The sequence below is a fragment of the Ursus americanus genome, chromosome 28 (genome assembly GCF_024610735.1).
Source record: "Ursus americanus isolate L20-20 chromosome 28, mUrsAme1.1.p, whole genome shotgun sequence".
Taxonomy (NCBI): domain Eukaryota; kingdom Metazoa; phylum Chordata; class Mammalia; order Carnivora; family Ursidae; genus Ursus; species Ursus americanus.
The window spans coordinates 19880488-19898543 of record NC_142154.1 but is presented as its reverse complement, the minus strand read 5'-3'; the positions used below and the strand labels follow the sequence as shown (position 1 = coordinate 19898543).

Genomic DNA, 18056 nt, shown 5'->3' with positions numbered 1-18056 from the left:
CCTTTCCCTGCTCAGAGTGGTCCACGGGGTTGACATTTTCCAACAGACATTTCAAATGGAGGCTTCCTCCAGGAGGAAGGAGCCTGGCGCACGCTATTCCTCATGTCCAGACTGTGCGGATACGTTCTGCGTACACTGATGTTTGCACGATCTGTATCGCAGCAAGAAAACAAAAAGGAGAAATCGCTCTCTGGGGACGCAGGATCGCCTTTAAACCTCTCCTTATTCTTTTGTCGTTTTGTCTCCCTCTGGTGGTCTCAGCATAGGGTTAGTCCAAAAGTTGAGCCAAATAAGAACAATTTATGCCCAGACACGGTGGGCCAGCTGCTTTCGTACTGTCATGAAGCTGTTTGATTTTTGGTTCTGTGTTTCATGATTGGAGTTGAGAGCAGTGTCTGTGAACCTGAAATCCCTGCTTATCCACACCGGCCTTCTCTGCTTCCTAATAAGCGTGCAGGTGGGGGTGGGTCTGACAGGCAGGCAGGATGCTGCAGGTACCGTTTTTGTTTTGTATTGTTTCCTTTTTTTTTTTTTTAATCTCATGGTTTATTTTGCATTTCTTTGGTGTTGAACATTTTTTCAACATATTTTTTTTTATATAATAATTTTTTATTATGTTAGTCACCATACAGTATATCCTTAGTTTTTGATGTAATCCTTTTTGAAAAGAAGAGCAAGGCTGGAATGACAAGAACCTCCGGCACAGGGGGGTGGCAGAGGTGGGCATCTTTTGGAGTTTGTAACAAAGACCGGAATTTTTCACTGGCCTCTTCCCAGGGAGCAGGCGTCCGTGGGTGCTGGTGGTGGACCCCACTGCCCGGGGTGGGGTGCCCTTCACACACAGGAATCTGTGCCCCCGGATCTGGTGGGACTCACTCCGGGGGTGGGGGGAGATGGGGCCAGCTTTTAATATATCTACTCAGGGACATAGACTGAAACAGGATGAGAATTTCAGAAAGGTCTGGCTAGCTGCCCAAGGTCACCCTGGGAAGTGGCAAAGGGAAAGGCAGAGGACAGTGGCCTCAGAGGGTGGGAATCCATTCAAAAGGCAAGGCCGAAGCTCCCACCCTCAGGGACCGTTCCACGGAGTGCCGTTCGACTCCCACCCCACAGATAGGGTGTGAGGACCCTTGCCCAGGCCCAGGCCCTGGGTGCTGGCTGAGGGTGTGGGCTGTGTGAGGGAGCAGTTACCCCAGGGCTGCTGGGACCACCCGGACTTTCCCGCAGAGCACAGCGGCACCATCTACTGATCAGTAATGGTCACTGCAGAGAAGACTGGTGGCTCGGGCCCTGCCGTGGGGTGACAATCAGCAAATGATGGGCACTTGGAGTCACACTCACTGGAGAGAATGAGGCCTGAGGGGAAGATGGTGTAAGATAGTAAAAATGGACACACGTCAGTCAGAAAGCCCTGAGGGGCAGGGTGGAAGATGCTGCCGTGTGATTGGCAGTTGCCTTTCCCTCTGTGGGGGTGGCACCTGCCTTCCTCTAGCTGGTGACAGGTGCACACCAGGGCTGCTGATGGATGGACAGGGAGGGGTTCCTCCCTCCACGCCCCTCCCCATTCTGTAGCCCTCCCCCTCCCATCCCCTACTCCCTTCCCTTGGTGCTGCCAGCCCTGGCCAGGTGCAGGGGTTTGTCATCTCCAGAGTGAGGACCAAGGTGCCTGAGATGGAAGGAACAGCCGGGAGTCTTGCCCTTGGGAGGCAGGGCTTTGTAAAGAGCCAGGCCTGCCTGGGACAGTGGCTGCTGGCCTGGCCTCTCAGCGGGCTTTGCTCCTAAGAAGACGGGAGGGGGGAGTGCTTGGGTGCCGGAGATCAGGTTTGCCCACAGGGGTGCTCTTCGGTGTGACCTGGAGTGTGTGTGGTGCAGATTCCCGGACCCCACTCTGGGTCCATTGAGGCAGAATCTCTCTGATGGGATTGGGGCCTCTGCAGGCTCCCTGGGCTCTGAACACGATTCCGGACACAGAGGAGCTGCTTGGGATCTTCTCTCCCTCCTTCCTTGACTTTAGCTCCCACTGCCCCGTCGGGTGCCAGGTTTGGAAGAGCTTTGCACCACTTTCTACCTGCTGCCGGGAGGTGCCCCATGTCGATATTGGTGGAGGCCACCGACTGGGATGTGACAGCCTTTGGGTCTGGTCCCTGCTTTGTCCCTTAATATCAGCGTGACCGTGGCATCCCTTTGTCCCCTGAGCCTCAGTGGGCTGTCAGGCCGCATGCCCACAAGGCCACGTGAGCACATTCACTGGCCTCGGACACCTCCCACTGTCTTGCTGCCCGCCCCCCCCAATCTGGTGCTCGGGGTGCTGCCACGGCTCAGTGCTATGACTTGTCTTTTGAGTTAGGTGCAAAAAGAAGCTAAGAATTCATTAACTAATGCCTTGTACTTTATATGCTTTTAGCATTTATGAAGCCCATCCTATTAATCTTACCTTTGCAAAAACCCCAAGGAGATAGAATGCAGGAGTTCCCCCTCACCCCATTTTGCTGGTAAGTAAATTGACCCCCCCCAAAAAAAGAGAGAGAGAGAGAGAGAGAGAGAGAGAGAGATGACTGTCCCAAGGGCACAAAGGCTTTTTGAGCAGGGCAGGTGGAAGAGTTCAGACTCCGGCCGTGTCCCTGGATCCCTGGGCAGGCGCTGTGGGGCCCTGGAGGGCTGTCCCTGCTTCCCTTCAGACAGCTGGGACCCTGAGAGGGCCTCAGAAAACACACTGCTTTTAAAGTATCTCCCTTTGCGTCATTCGGGTCTGTGCTCACCTTGGCTTCTGAGAGCAGCCTTCCCCTTCCTCAGTAGATCCGGACTGTGTCCCTGTTCCCCTCACACCGGGGTTTGCTTCCTGCCTTCTATTCCTCATTGTCTGAAAAGACCTTGCTTTTTTGTCTGCCCTGTTTACCCAGCTCTGTGAGAGAGGGTACCTCCTTGCCTTAGTCCCAGTCCTTGTCATGGCTGTCCCAGCCTCCATGGCTGTCCCTCAACGTTGACAGGCCGGAGGGGGAGGGGAAGGTGCCTTCCCCGTCTGCAGAATTGGGAGGGACAGTCCATTCCCCAGCCCACCCAACACAGATACCCTAAGAGCTTGTTGCAATATTAGAATACTCAGGATGGTAACATGGCTTGCTGAGCCCTTCTCTGTGCCTGGTCCGCGGCTAATCTGTGGCCCTGCCTTCCCTGCACCCTGCATGGGCCCTGGGCGGAGCGGTCCCAGGGTCAGAGGCCTGGGGAGTTGTAGGCTCCGAAGTGGGGCCTCTCTCCTGGGCGGCGCTTCTTATCTTCAGTTCTCTGAGAGGCCTGCCCGCAGCGGTGGGCTCCTTGTCGCTCCCCCCACGAGGGTGCAGAAGCTGGTCACAGAGCAGGGCCACAGGCCTGGGGTGTGCGGTGCCGGGCCACCTGCTGCCAGGATTACCTTCCTCGGGGGTCGCAACACGGTCTTCAGAACGCCTCCTTCTCTTGTGTTTGGGCTTGTGGTCATAGAGGGGCTTCATCCCCTTGATCAGGTAAAGTGCCTGCCCGCGGAAGCCCCTCATTGCATCTGCAGGCTCTGTATCTGCCCCCGCGGGGGGCACTTCATCTCGGATCCCCAGTGGGCGCACAGGCCCAGTTAGGAGGTGTGGCTCTGTGGGCTCAGGGCCGCAGGCACTGCCGCTGTGTGAGAAGCTTCGCGAACACTCACGTGTATCTATGTGGGGGTGTGTACTTGTGCATGCGTGCACGTGTGTGCAGGGGTGATGGACTCGTGAGGAGCTGAGGGGCTCTGGGAGGAGCCCACAGAGACCTATGGCACTGAGGTCCCACCACCCCGGTCCTTGCGGGACCCTGCACCAGCGCCGACTGGAGGCCAGAGTGGGTGGCCAGGAGGACTGTGGGTAGGCTGGCCTAGAAGACAAGGCACCATCGTCCCACATGGCCACTTGCACAGAGCTTTGGGGAAGGTGGCGGTGACGATGGGATGAGAAACGCTTGATCTGAACATGTGTCGGGGGTTATTGTACTTTTCTGGGGTGTCTTCTAAACACTGGAAGGGTGAGCTTATAAATCTACCAGAAGCTAGGGTCCCCCTTGGGCCCTCCAGCCCACCTGGCCCCAGCCCCCAACTCCACCCCCAGTCCCTCCCACCGCCAGCCCTCAAGCCCAAGGTTTACCCCTAACCCAGGCCCTCACAAGCCCCTTCTCAAGGCCCCCTGTACCCATCCCCTCTTGTCCCTCACTGACCCCCGAGGCTGTGGAGGCCTCTGAATACCGCCCCTCTGCTGTCACAAGCAGCCTCCTCCAGATCCAGCAATGTCGGCTGGGTGGGAAGAGCTCTCCCAGAGAAATGGATGTGGTGGGGAGACCACGCAGAGGGGCAGCTCTCTCCATCCAGACCTAGGCCCTACTTCCTCATGTCTCTCCTCCCCAACCCAAGGCTCTTGTAAGGACCCCTTCACTTGGTTCTGGAGCAGAAGATGCTTCTTTCCTCCAGACACAGATGACAGAGTTGGGGCTGGGTGAGGGGCTTCAGACTTGGGGACAGGCTTTGCCAGCAGACTGTGGAAGTCACAGGGGTGTCCATCTATGGGGGAGGGCCAGGGAGGCCATGAGGTATCAGTGGCTTCTCAGTCAGGGCTGGGTTGCTGAGGGGTGGGACCTTGGGCTTGGTTCCCTGGGGGTTTGGGAGAGGCTTCCGAAAGTGGTATCCAAGATCTCTGGAGCAAACCACCTGAGGACCCAAGAGGAAAGGGTACATCCTTTGGGCACTGCGGGGGAGGCTGTCAGGGTCAGTGGGGAGAAAGGGAGGGAGTCCCCAGGGCAGTAGTGTCATTGTGGGAGGGCCCCCACCGTTCCGTGGGGCATGACCCGGGACATTGCTAAGGTGGGACCTGCCGGGGCCCGTTATTACTAACAGATTCCTTTCAAACTGCAGAATACTTGACCTTGTTCGAAAGCACTTTATAAAATGGCCTTTAGTGCAGGAGCTGTGGTGCTGGTGTGAAAGAGACGGGAGTAGATCCCCGGGTGTGAGTCCGACGACGTGTGAGCCCCTGGGGCGGGGTCTTCAGGCAGACAGTGGAGGCTAATGGACACACGCTATGCCCAATTTCGGAGCTTTAATGGAAAGTCTGCAGAGCTGAGGTTGGTCTGGTGAAAGCCTAATGCACACGTTCCCTCCCACGCGGCTCACCTTGTGCCATTTTCTCCTGCGGTTTGAAGAGAACTGAAGTTTCAGAGTCAGGGTCTGCCTGGTGTCAGGGAAGCTGCACGTTTGCTTTTTGGGGTGACAGCCTGCTCACTGTGGGCCCCTCCCTGAGCCCCCAGTACCCTAGCAGCCGGGGGCAGGCATGCGGGCCGGAGCTGGGGCCCCCCGTTCTCTGGGATGACAGGGCTCAGGGACTCCTGCCTCTCTCCTGAGAGAATGAGAGGCCCCGTGCAGTTTACAGCAGGGGAGGCAAAAAGATCAGCTTTCTAGAAGGACCCTCTTGTGGTAGCATGGGGGTAGTCTGGGCGGAAGGTTCAGGTCTTAGTCTTGCTACCCTAACAAAGCACCAGGGCCTGTGGGGTTTATGACCAACACTGGGTATCCTCACAGCTGCAGAGGACGGAAGGCCCGGGTCAGGGTACCTGTGTGGTCGAGTTCTGCTGAGAGCCCCCTTCCGGTGACAGACACGCTTCTTCTCTGTGGGCACGTGTGGCAGAAAGCAGGCAGGGTTGCTCTCTGGGGTCCCTTTTATCAGGGCACAGATCCCATTCCCGAGAGCTCTACCCTCCTGACCTCCCAGATCACCTCCCAGAGGTCGTACTTCCAATACCACCACACTGCGGGTTAGGGCTTCAGGATAGGGACTTTGGAGGGACACAGGCAGTCCACTGCAGTTCACACGGGCTAGTCGGTGGCCATCCTCGGGTCCAGGATGGAATGAGGCCGTGGTGGTGGCAGAACTGGAGAAAGGCGGACTCGGGATAGGTTTGGGACAGCTCTCGGGGATGGGTCGGATATGGGGGCGAAGGCCTGTGGAGCTGGGAGGGGTGTGCGGTCTGAGATGAGGAACCAGGCTCAGTGCCCTGATGGAGTAGAGGAGGGTTGGGGCTTCGCTTTGGGCATGGTGAGAGGGGGCCATCCCAGGGGAGCCAGCGAGTAGGCTGCTGAGTGTGTGGGGGTGGGGCTCAGAGAGCTGCGTGTCCTTTGCCAGTACCGAGTCCCCAGGTTGTCGGCATTCGGTGGCCTCGTGGAGGAGGATGAGTCTGCAGGGAGCTGAGAAGGAACAGCTAGAGAGGGAGGAGGAGATGAGAACCACAAGGTCCCCGGACACGAGGGCACAGAGATCGTGTAGTGTTCGCATTGGTGGCTTTGCAGCAGGGACGTAGCAGCCAGGCAGGGATGTGCTGAGGAAGGGGTGTGAGCCAAACAGGCAGTTCCTTCTGGGCATTTGCCTTCCAGAGGGAGGAGGGAGGTGGGGATGTAGGGAAGGAAGTGTTTGAACCCACCTGGGGACATGGGAGGATATTTAAAAGCCGTAGGAAGACCCAGCTGATAGGACTTGCTTCAGAGAGGGATAGGATCACAGGTGACCCTCCGTCCCCGGCGGGGACCCACCACACAGGGAGTGGACGTGATGCTCTGCCGAGTACAGCCAAGGGAGGGGAGCTGGAAGTTCGAGGAGATGGTGCTTGCGCAGGGGGAGAGGGGCACTTCTCAGAGGCACCTCTCAGGGTCGCCTGCAAGTTTTGAGGGCATTTTGGCCCATGAATTTGGAATGGAACCAGTCTGCCTTGTTGGGCGGCTCTGGCTCTTTCCAGCTGCAGGCCCGCACATAACAGGTGGTTGGAGCTGTGCCAAGTCCCTGGGGCTGACAGGTGGGGTGTGGGGTAGGTAGTCGAGGGTGTTGGGCAGATGTTATGGGACGGGTGGACAATGGCATCCAAGCTTGGCAAGTTGATGCTTTTAGCAGCAGAGTAGGTCAGAGGGGAGAACATGGAACAGCATGCAGAGGAGAGGGGTCCGGAGGGGACTGCTGGCCCTGGGGACCAAGGAGCCACAGGACAGCCAGCCCTGGGGACCCTAGAGTGAGGGGGAGCTTGAGAGCTAGAGCCAAGGTCCCTCAGAAGGAGGGGTCTGACCAGGGGCGGGCAGGAAGGAGGGAAGAAGGCAGTGACACGGAAAGGAAGGTGGTGGGTCTCAGAGGAAGGCTAAGCGATGGTCTACAGTTTACAGACTATGGAGCCAGGGCCAAACCTCCCAGCCACCCAGGTCCGTGTACAAAGTTTTCCCGGAGCACATCCGTGTGTGCTCATAAACAGATGGCCTGGGCCTGCTTTTGTCTTCCGGACGCAGGGGTGACTATCTGCACACAGACCGCAAAGCCTAAGATATTTTCCATCTAGCCCCTCGCAGAAAAGTTCTGCTGACCTTACCTACAGCTGCCTGTCCAGAAAGGGAGCCACAGGCCGCATGTGACTATTGCTATGTAAATGAATTAGATGGCATAAAATTTAAAAATTCATTTCCTCTCGCAGTAGCCCCAGTTCAAGTACTCCAAAGCCACATGTGGCTAGTGGTTCCATATTAAGCAGCACCAAGATAGAACATTCTATGTCATGGCAGAAAGTTCCATTGACAGCAGCGGTCTAGAGGCAGCAGGGGGAGCAAGAGCCACATCACCCAGCCTGGATCTGAGGTGTATAGGATGGAGTGACCTGCCCAGGTGGGCATGTGACAGGACCAGAGCCCTGCAGTGCAGAAGTGGAGGAGAAGACCCCAGAAGAACTGGAGGGCGTAGTGGGAAGTTTCTGCTCCCTGTCCTGATTCCAGAGGGCTCTGGGGCAGGCACAGAAATGCTGTCCAGTTTGGGAAAGTGTGTCTCTGGATTGCAGCATATGGTTGTCACTTTGGAGGCTGAGATGCCCTGAGTGACAGCTGCCTGAGGTCCTGGAATTGTCCTGAGCCACGTACGTGGACTTTTCTGGCCTGGGTGTTGATTTTGCGTAGTTCCTTGCACCGTGCACTGTGCAGCGATGAAGGGAGACTGGCCTCCCTCTGTGGCTGCAGATGGGTGATGGGTCAGCCCTTCGCCTTTGTCCCCTGTCCCTGCGGCCTTGTTCCTTTGTCCTCTGGGAGGATGCTAACTGTGCCCTCCTCAGTTCCAGGGCCCTGTGAACCAGAAGACCTCATTGATGGGATCATCTTTGCTGCCAACTACCTGGGGTCCACCCAGCTGCTCTCAGAACGTAACCCTTCCAAAAACATCAGAATGATGCAGGCGCAGGAGGCCGTCAGCCGGGTCAAGGTACTGGTGCGCTCAGCAGAGCCCTGGTTCACTTTGGGGGAGGGGACACGAAAGCGGGTTTGGTGACCCCACAGCCCTCAGCACTGAGAGAGCAGGAAGGCCTGAGGCACTTGGCGAGGTCAAGGGCGACTTTGGCCAGTCTGGAAGAATGCCAGGGCTGGGGGCAGGGGCAGCTGGCTTCTTCACGAGGAACCGCCACCCGGCCACTGGAAGCATGATTTTTAAAGGTGATCGTTCCACAGCATTCCACTCATAAAACACATTGGGTTGGAGCCTCCAGTCCCATTTTGATGGTAGGTGTGTCTTTGGCCCCAAAGTGCTTGCAGAAGGGGAAACAAAGAAATCCCATGTGTCAGTTAAATTCATGACCTCAGGAAACCCTCTGACATGCTTGCTGCTCTGGGTACACACAGAATGGCCTGGTTGTGAACAGTGGGTGCAGCCAGGCAGGGGGAGGATGAGGCCAAGTCAGCAAAACTAATGGGGTTCTGGGAAAAGGGTGGGGTGGTCTGAGGAGGTGCCCCCTCTGGGCGGGACTGTACATGCTACCAGCCCCTGGGGGCTGAGAAACCATGTCAGGCCCCTCCTCTGTCCTCACTGTGCACTGACCTTCTTTATGAAGGCACAGGGGCCTGGTGCACGAGCCCATGGGGGTCAGGAGAAGAGAAGCGCAGAGCCCTGGGCCCTCCTGCCCCAGACCCCAGTAGTGCTCCTCTGCCTGAGAGCCCGGTGCTTCGGTGCCGGCCGGTGGCATTGCTCCGTCCCCAGTCTCGCCCTCACAGATCTGGGCGGTGGTTGGTGATTCCCAGCGCTCGAGGGACGCGTGTGGGGGCTTCTCGTGGTCAGCGTGTGTGCTCGCTGAAGTGGCGGGCACCCATCCACCCTGCCCCTGCGGGGGGGCTTCCCCTGAGCACAAGGTCGGCGTCCCGGGGTGTTGACCACAAGACCGAAATAGCTTGGCTGCCCTTCCTTCTCTTCCTTTCTTTCTTCCTTTATCCGTTTTTCTTTTCTCTTACATGCTGCTCAGAGGATGCAAAAGGCTGCTAAAATCAAGAAAAAAGCGGTGTGTGGGGCTGCGGGGTTTGCCTGGGTTTCTGGGCCTCGTCCTGTGCAGTTTTGGGGGCGGTCCTGTTTGTAGGAGCACACAGCATGCGTCGAACAGCTTTTCCCTCTTCCCTTGGTAGATAAACAGTAGACTTTTGAACAGAACCACAGACACTTCTTTTTTTATATTTAACCGCCTACTTATAGAAGAACCTCATCAGTGCCCTTTTTCTAAATTTCTCGTTTGGTCTCTCCTGTGCTAGAATGTGGTTAATGCCGCGATGTTACTGTTTCACGCAGACATTTTTACAGGTGACATTTGATACGACCATGTGACGCATTTAGTGCTTAGGCTCCTGTACAAAATTAATTAAATTGTTCTGATATTTAAAGACTCATTAAGCTTAATTTACTAAATCAGGATGATGATGAGAAGGTCAGTTTGCCCATGATATGCGTTCCTTGAGAGAGTTGCTGCGGGGTGCCCGGGTGGCTCATTCGGTTCAGGATTCAACTCTTGATCTCAGCTCAGGTCTTGCTCTCAGGGGCATGAGTTCAGGCCGTGCACTGGGCTCCACGCCCAGCGTGGAGTGTACTTAAAAAAAAGGGCGGGGAGGGGGAAGAGTTTCTGGAGTATGAGCCAACTTTTAAAAAATCAAGTTGACCTCCAGTCGTTTGCTTGTAAACCTGGTCATTTAGTAAACGCTGGGTCCTCCCAATACAGGAAAGCTCAAATGCTCAGTGTCAGAAGGCACTGATTTGGTGCAGTCCTCTTGCTTAGACGGCAAGAGCTTTAGTCCTCCGTTCCCCACCTAGAACACCGTCTTCTGACTGTGTGCCAGAGGAGCCTGTCTGGATGCTCCCCTCCCTTGTGGTGAAACTTCTCTGCCTGTGGCATTTGCTCTTTGCCCAGTGGTGTCTCCTTGGACTCCTTGAGCTGTAGGAGAGGAAGGAACTCACCCATCTCCCGCTGCTCAACGAGCTTTCTGCTGGGCAGTGTAGATGGGCCTGGCTTTGCAGAGCTATAGTTGGGGTATGCTTCCAAGGAAGAGGGGCTCCTAGCCTGCAGTTTGCCCAGGGCACCCCTGAGCTGGCCAAGCACCAGGAAGCTGGAGCAGGGCTCTGTTGTACACTGCAGCCTGGTCCTTAGGTCTGCCGTCCGGGGAGCCCAAAGGGGCCCGGAGCAGGCAGAGCCAGCTCGAAACAGCCTCTGCAGGCTCTGAGGCCAGCTGGTTATGTCCATGGAGAGCTGTTCCTCCCTTCGGGCAAGGGGATGTTCAGGACCGTTGCCGAGGGCCGCTTTTCTGCTCTGCTCACATCTGGCCAGACAGGTGCCAATAGGAGGGTGCTTCATGAGTCTGGAACCAGGAGGAAGCAGCATCCCACACACAGCTAACCTGCTGGTGACCATGGGGTCACGGTCCCCCCATCCACAGACAGGCCCTCCCTGTTGTCTGGTGGCCGTTGTTGGATTCCTGCTCTTGACACTCCCCCTTTCTTCCAGCAGAGTATCACGGGGTGAGCTTTGCTCTTCCCTGTTATCGATCAGGTTTCGGCTTCTTCCATTCACCCCCAGTTTGAGCCTGCTCAGCTCCACATTTGTCCCTCTTCTCCCATCAAGGGCACAGCACTCGAGTTTCCTCCAGAAATTGTCACTAAAACCAAGTCCACCTGCAACTTTTCTTTTTCTTTCTTTTTTCTTTTTTTTTTTTGCTTCTGGCCCAACCTACTTTTTCAAGCAAGAGGGTTTTGAGAAACAGTCCCATAATATGTAATGTTTAAAAGCATGTGGACATAGAGTATAACCCGGTTTTTCAAATCAGACAAAAAGTAGTTCCTCTGTGTTTCCTGCAGACTGTTTTCTTTTTTTTTTTTTAAAGATTTATTTATTTATTTATTTGACAGAGATAGAGACAGCCAGCGAGAGACGGAACACAAGCAGGGGGAGTGGGAGAGGAAGAAGCAGGCTCCCAGCAGAGGAGCCTGATGTGGGGCTCGATCCCGTAACACCGGGATCACGCCCTGAGCCGAAGGCAGACGCTTAACCGCTGTGCCACCCAGGCGCCCCCCTGCAGACTATTTTCAACTGGATTATTTTGAACTCTCTTTTCTTTTAAAAATCAATTAAAAGCAATGTCACCTCATGGTGGGCTGAAAGCCCAAAAGATCTTTTCCCTTGAAAACTGAGCTGAGATACAAATTTATCAATATTATACAGGGCCTCTCTGCAACTCCGATTTCTTAAGGAATTGTCAGCAGGGGGATTTTAGATTTCAGATTTTTTAGTGAGGAATTAAATCACCATTTCTGCTCTTTTGAAGTGGAAGATATGCCACCGTGGGCTCCCGGTGACTACAAAGAATTTCTTACCTCAGTGGGTAAACCGAAAGATTTTTTATTTCATTGCCACTGTGCAGGAGTAATTAGGATTCCCAAGGTTGTAAAAACCAATGAAAAGCTGTCCTGGTTTAGAGCAGACCCTGAATAAATAGTTCACTGAGCTTCTAGAACATTCCATGGACACGTAAGTAATGGCCACAGGATGAACACACTCCAGGAGCTGACAGAACAGGGGCATTTGTGTGACAGCTTCTCCTGGTTTTTCCTGTGTTGCTGGGAGGGCAGCACTGAGTCCTGTTGGGGTCTTGCTTCCCTTAGGGTTTTTGGAAGATCAGCTTTAAGCCTGCTGGGGGGGGGGGGGTGGTGGTGACATAACTAGGACTATTTAAATCAGAAGAAGATGCTGACGATCTAATCCAACGTCTTTGAAAATTTCTTCCCCATTTCCTGGGGATATTTGGAATCCCAAATCCCGGAAACGTATGTAGCCCGAGTACACAGACCCTGTGCCTTTGCCGAGTTTGATAAGGGCTGGCAGGCAGGCCTACTTTTTAGGGAGTGGAGGGGCTGCGCTTTGGATGCTGGGACCCAAGACCCCAGGCGTCCAGCCCCCCTCCACGCTCAGGCTTCCGGAAGCTGTCTCCTCCCTCCTTCTTCACGCCCTGTGCAAACTGCCTTTAGAACTCACTTCGCTACAGATTGCTCTGGAAGGCGGTGTGCAATTTAGATTTCCCATGGCTGCTCCAAGCTGGAGTAGCGTTTCCCTCTAGGGGCGCTCAGGGTCATTAGTAAAATTGTCAGGCCTTTGTTCAAGTTAGTTTTTTTTTTTTTTTTTTTTATTTGTAACAGTATCCACTGTCCTTTCTTAGAATTCGGAGGGGGATGCCCAGACTCTGACCGAAGTGGACCTCTTCATCTCCACCCAGAGGATCAAAGTGTTAAATGCGGACACACAGGTAAGCGTTTTAAAGACTGTTGTTTTAAAATCATGTCATTAAACCCCTAACTTCGCACCTCAGGGACCATAGGAGATCAAGGTCTAGCTGCGGGAGAACTTTCCCTCTGGGATGAGCTGAACGGCGGTCCCCGGAGGACAGTTGCGCCAGACCCCGGGTCTCGAATGGGTTGTGGTTGTGGAATCTAGAGCGAGCTGCAGGGGGCCGAGGAGCACCGGGCTGGGAAGAGAAAAGCCCCAGTGTAGGTGTGCCGCAGCTGGGATTAAGTAGGCAAAATGGAGGGGAAGGAGCACCGAGTCGGAAGCTGTGTGCTCACCATCAGGATTCTAGAGGGGCCTTCCTGAAACCTGTGCATGCCAGGCCTGGGGAATCAAGTGGGAGGGTGGAAATGCCATGTGAGCCCTCGGCCCTCTGAGTGGGTGGTGCTCCAGCAGGGGTGGGTGGGGGGCTGCCTTAAGATTTTCAACCTGTGAACCATATGCTGTGTCCAGCTTCTGCCCATTTTTCCTGGGCCTTAATCACTGCTGTTGGTGGAGAAGACAGATACGTGAGGAGCAAGTGAGCCACGCAAGATAGAGAGGCCTGCGCGCCGAGAAGGAGAATAAGAGGGCAGGAGGCCAGGAGTACGGGGCAGATGGAGGGAGGGGTCGGGAAGGTCTCAGGCAGTGCCCTGTGCTTGAGGTTTGCTGAGGGAGAGGGAGGCCCCACTCACCCTGGGGCCAGACCTCCATTCCATTCCTGAGCCCGCTGGAGGACGACCAGATGCCGGGGTAATGACCCCTCTGCTTCTTTGTCATCAGCAAGTAATCCGTGTGATGACACTCCAGATGGGTGGGGACGTGTTCCTCAGTACCCATTTTGCCTGCCGGCTTTAGCACCCAGTGATCACCTCCTTGAGTTGGTTCCAACTCTGGAAGTGCAAAAATGGTGCATTCCCTAATTATGCCACGCTCTTTACTTTTATCGGACCTTTCCCCGTGCAGAAGACCTTTTGTGTCTTTCTTTCCCTCTTCACTGTGGACCCACGGATTTTTTTTTTTTAATTTGTGTTTTCATTATTATCCTCCTTATTCTTTTTGGTGCTCTGGCGATGCCCAGTTCGACCAGAGACGTTTAAACTGCGTCCTGGCTGGTTTTGACATCTTCCCCTTAGTCGCTGATCACGTCCTTGCTTTCTGAGGCAGTGAGGTGTTCCGAGCTCCCCTCAGGCTTCCCCTGCCCCAGACCTGGAATCAGCCATTTCTTCGAGGAGCCACACGCAGTTCCTCTTCGTGGGGAACGATATTACAGAAACAGAGACCCCCGGGTGCTGGCCATGCTCACTGTCACAGGGGTCTCCTTGTTCCTTGCAACGAACAGGGCTGGACAGTATATGTGTTTTAAAAAGCCCAGAGTTCGTACTTGTACCTCTGTCTGCGAGGAACATGGCTCTGCCTGGGACATGGGGCCAGAAATCAGGAAATGCCGAAGAGACACCCTCGGCCATTCCCTGTCCAGTCCCCTTCCTGAAAAGTGGCTCCTGTGGTTTGAAACCACCCCCCTAGCCTTGGCCAGGAAGTACATCAGCTCCTGAAAGACAGACGTGGAGTAATATCTGCTGTAAAAGTGGATTCTGTGAGGAAGAAAAGGGGCTTCTGAGGTTGCAGAAGCAGCCAATTTTTCTTTTGTGGAAAAAGCACAAAGGCATAAAAGACCAACTGATTAGCTTCTCAGAGCCTTTGTGTGCAGCCTCGTTAGGTAGGGGTCATGGGCAAGCTGCTCAGTGGACATTCCTGTCAGACGACAAAAGCCATCAAGAGTAATGGACCTGCCAGGCGCCGAGGGAATTGAATGGCCACAGAGACCCATCGATCAATCAGGGGAGCTGCCTCAGTGTCCCCTGCCTGGGGCCTGCACTGCTTGGGCTCCCTGAGAAAAACTCATCTGTGGAAGACGTTGGCTTCAGAGCCTTCCACATCTGCTAGGGAGAAGCACATGCCTTGCGGGGAAGGGACCCTTCTCCAGAGCCACAGACCGCCTCTGATCAGGTGGGGACAGGCTTCACCCCCTGAAGGCCTCCCTGCTCTTCCCCCAGCAGGGACCAGGAGCTCCCCCTGGTGTTGTGCCTCCAAGAAGCAGTGGGAGGGTGCTGTGGGGCGAAGGCAGATCGACCTTGACTGTGAATCACTGTCCTCAAACGCTCTGTTCCCTGGAGCAGTGATTCTCAACCAGGGTGATGTTGTGCCCTAGGGCACATTTGGCAAAGGCTGGAAATATTTTTGGTGGTCACAACTTAGGAAGGGGGCGATGCTTCTGGCATCCAGTGGGTAGAGGCCAAGGATGCCGCTAACCACCCTCCAGTGTACGGGACAGCTCCTCACAATAAAGAAGGACCACCCCAAGGGTCATTAGTGTTGAGGCCGAGAAACCCCGAACTTGAGTGTTTTTTAGTGGCCTGTTCTCCCTAACGTTTCCTCACACGGGTCCACCCCACTCGTGGCAGGAGACCATGATGGACCACGCCTTGCGCACCATCTCCTACATCGCGGACATTGGGAACATCGTGGTGCTGATGGCCAGGCGCCGCATGCCCCGGTCAGCCTCTCAGGACTGCATCGAGACCACCCCTGGAGCCCAAGAGGGGAAGAAGCAGTACAAGATGATCTGCCACGTGTTCGAGTCCGAGGACGTAAGTAACCGCCAGGCATGCCGCGTCCCCGAAGGCCCCGACTTCACGGGGGTTCCAGCGTCCCAGGCTCTTTGGAAATCATGTCTCAGGTAGAAATCCTGTGCACCATCATTGATGTTTCCAGTGGAATCAGTGGGTTTTTTCCCTAACACTCAGAGTTTGCAGAGAGATTGAGCATAGCTTTACTTCACTTCATGAAATACATCCTTCAGGGCTGTTCATAAATTGAACCATGGTTAAATAGGCCAGGGGTGCTATCTGAAGAAATCCTTTAACAAAACACCACCTTTTTCTCCTAGAACAAAATACTCCCTGACTTTTCTGTGGTTAAGATGCACATTTTCACACGCCGGGCTTGCGTTCAAGGAGGCGACATCTGTGCTCAAGGAACAGCTCTGCTTTTGCTCATGGCCATTTCACGTCATAATTCTGGAACTTAAAATACTTCAGACTCGCTAAGAGACCATGAACACTTTGACTCTTTCCTTCAATAGGAGGAGAGCATCCTTCTGAGCCTAGAATTGGGAGAAAGGAGAAAAGGGAGCAGGGGGCCAAGTGGTAAGCACAGGAGACCCTGGGCCAGGTCTCTCTGCTGCCCCCTGGCGGGCAGATCTTGTGTGCCGAAGTAGAATTTTGAAGAGCCGTCGCTTCTCCGTGGATACTTGGAAAGGGGCATTCTTGTTCACATATGGACTTGCAGGGCAGGGACCTGAAACAGAAGGGAATGGCCCCTAGATTTTTATGTTTGAAGGCAGGGCTGAGGGATGGAGGTAGTCATCCTTTTGCTAAGAAGTTGAAATCCTCTAGAAGTGCTTTGAAGCAATGGTTTATTGATTGGAGAAGAAATTTATTTTTTAATTTTTTTATACATTTCTTTTTTTTAATTTTTTATTATGTTATGAGAAGAAATTTAAACACAGACCCGCTAGTACACACACAGATTCTTTCCCCACGATCCAGATCTCCGTGGGCACCTAGATGGGCACTTCTGTGTGACTCGGGGCTTGAGGATGTTTTAGAGACCTGGTGGGGGGAGATGGGCCCTCGGGAAGGGCTGTGAGTGATGGGCAGGGTAAGGCCAGTGGCAAAGGGTGAGCAGTCTGCTGGCAGAGAAGTCACAGGAGCAGGGAACGCCACGGGGCTCCAAGGTACCAGCCCCTGTGCCTGGCTGCGGGCTGAGGGCTAGAGTCAGGGGTGCTGCTGCGGCCCCCTTGCTCTCCATGCAGGGGGAGATAAGGCTGAGGGCAAGAGAAGGTGGGCATGAGGGGGACTCTATGTGGTCCTTGAAGGAGTGAGGGAAGGACCCACCCGGTGGGGTGTGTGGGGGGGACACTCAGCAGCTGCCCAGAGCCTAAGACCTAGATGGTGGCTCCGTCCAGGGCAGCTGCTGGGGATGAGTAAGGGATCTGAGGGTCTGGTGACAGCAGATGGAGCACCTGGAGAAAACAAAAGGTGCCATTAAGGATACCAGTGGCTCTCTCCGAGACTCAGTTTCCCTCTGTAAAATGGAGCTCAGGCACTCCAGAGCTGAGGCCAGGGTAGATAAGCCACACAGGCGAAAGTGCTGAGGCAAAGGAGTGCTGGGGTACGGCAGTAATCTTTCCCCCACCTCACCTCCTGCAGGACGCCACCTCTGAGTGCCAAGCTGCCAATGCCAGCCCCTCTCCGAGCCCCCTGCATTCCCCCCTGCCTGCGCGGGGCTCCTGGCCTCACAGCATTGAACACCCCCAGGCCCTGGCTGTGAGCTGGGGGGCAGGGAAGCCCCTTGTCTGCAGGGCTCCCAGTGCATGTTCTCCAGGTCAGCTAGCAGGGACACCAGGACATGGGGTGGATGGGGAGATGGGAGACTGTCACCAGGTGGGGAGATGCCGAGGGCTCCTGGAGTGCATCCCAAGGAACCCAGGCATGAATGACCTCACTGTCCCCAGGAGCTCCTATGGGTTGGGGTGGGGCACCCGGGCAGAACCCCAGGCGGAGTCCCAGGGCATCGGGCAGCACCGCCAGCCTATCCGTTCAGGGGTGAAGGGAGCGATGCTCTCAGAATCCCTCCATGTCAGGGGACCGCAGTCAGGTGGGGACACAGCTGGAGGCCTGGGGGCAGCCAGCAGCAAGCCTTGGGACCCCAGTGTGGCAGGGGCAGGTCCTGGGCTCCCGTTCCCCCCCTGCCTTCCAGCATCTTCCCGAGGCCTGACTCCCAGCTTCAGCCAGAGCCCCAGCTGCTAGCTCTGTTGTCCTCCAGTGCACCACCTGTGGGTTCCCCACCCTCCAGTCCACACTTGTCAAGGCTGGGGTGTCTCTGGTGGTTTCTGGAGACTACAGCTCTGGCGAGTCTGCCCTAAGCAGCACGGCCGAAATGCTGGTCTTAGGAGTGAGCAGGGCTTATTCCTGCCAAATGAACATCAGCCTGTCCTTCCTGTAAACTATTCCGGGCCCAGTGTGGGAGGGCAGTTCAATCTAGACTCCGTACCTATTTCAGGAAAGCCTTCCATGCTCCAGCTCTGCCTTTATCATCTGGCCCAACCCACTTCGGTAGATATTCATTTGGTCCATATTCGTTCGTGGCACTTAAAGCATGCAGTGTGTAGAGGGAGGAAGGGATTTAGGCATTTAGGTCAAATCCTTTGTTTTATCATTTTCTAGTCCCAAGGTTTGCTGGGGGCACCCATACAGAAGGCCCCTTTGATGGCTTTGGAAGGCCGGTGGTGGCAGGGGATGGAGCAGCCCTGGGGCTCCTGCAGTTGGGGCTGGGTGGGGAGGAGGCCCTGCTGGGGGCCAGGCCCCTGGGAA

General features: G+C 55.1%; 1 protein-coding gene across 2 annotated transcripts in view; it reads left to right on the top strand.

The window, feature by feature from the left end:
* APBA2 (amyloid beta precursor protein binding family A member 2) overlaps positions 1-18056 on the top strand; it is a 235930-nt gene that overhangs the window by 202699 nt on the left and 15175 nt on the right. Inside the window, exons 7-10 of one of the 2 annotated variants that reach the window (XM_045795358.2) lie at positions 8116-8261; positions 9289-9324; positions 12515-12601; positions 15084-15269. In XM_045795358.2, coding sequence (XP_045651314.2) covers positions 8116-8261; positions 9289-9324; positions 12515-12601; positions 15084-15269 — 455 coding nt within the window. The remainder of the gene's footprint in view (positions 1-8115; positions 8262-9288; positions 9325-12514; positions 12602-15083; positions 15270-18056) is intronic. The other variant, XM_045795359.2, reaches the window with a different exon arrangement.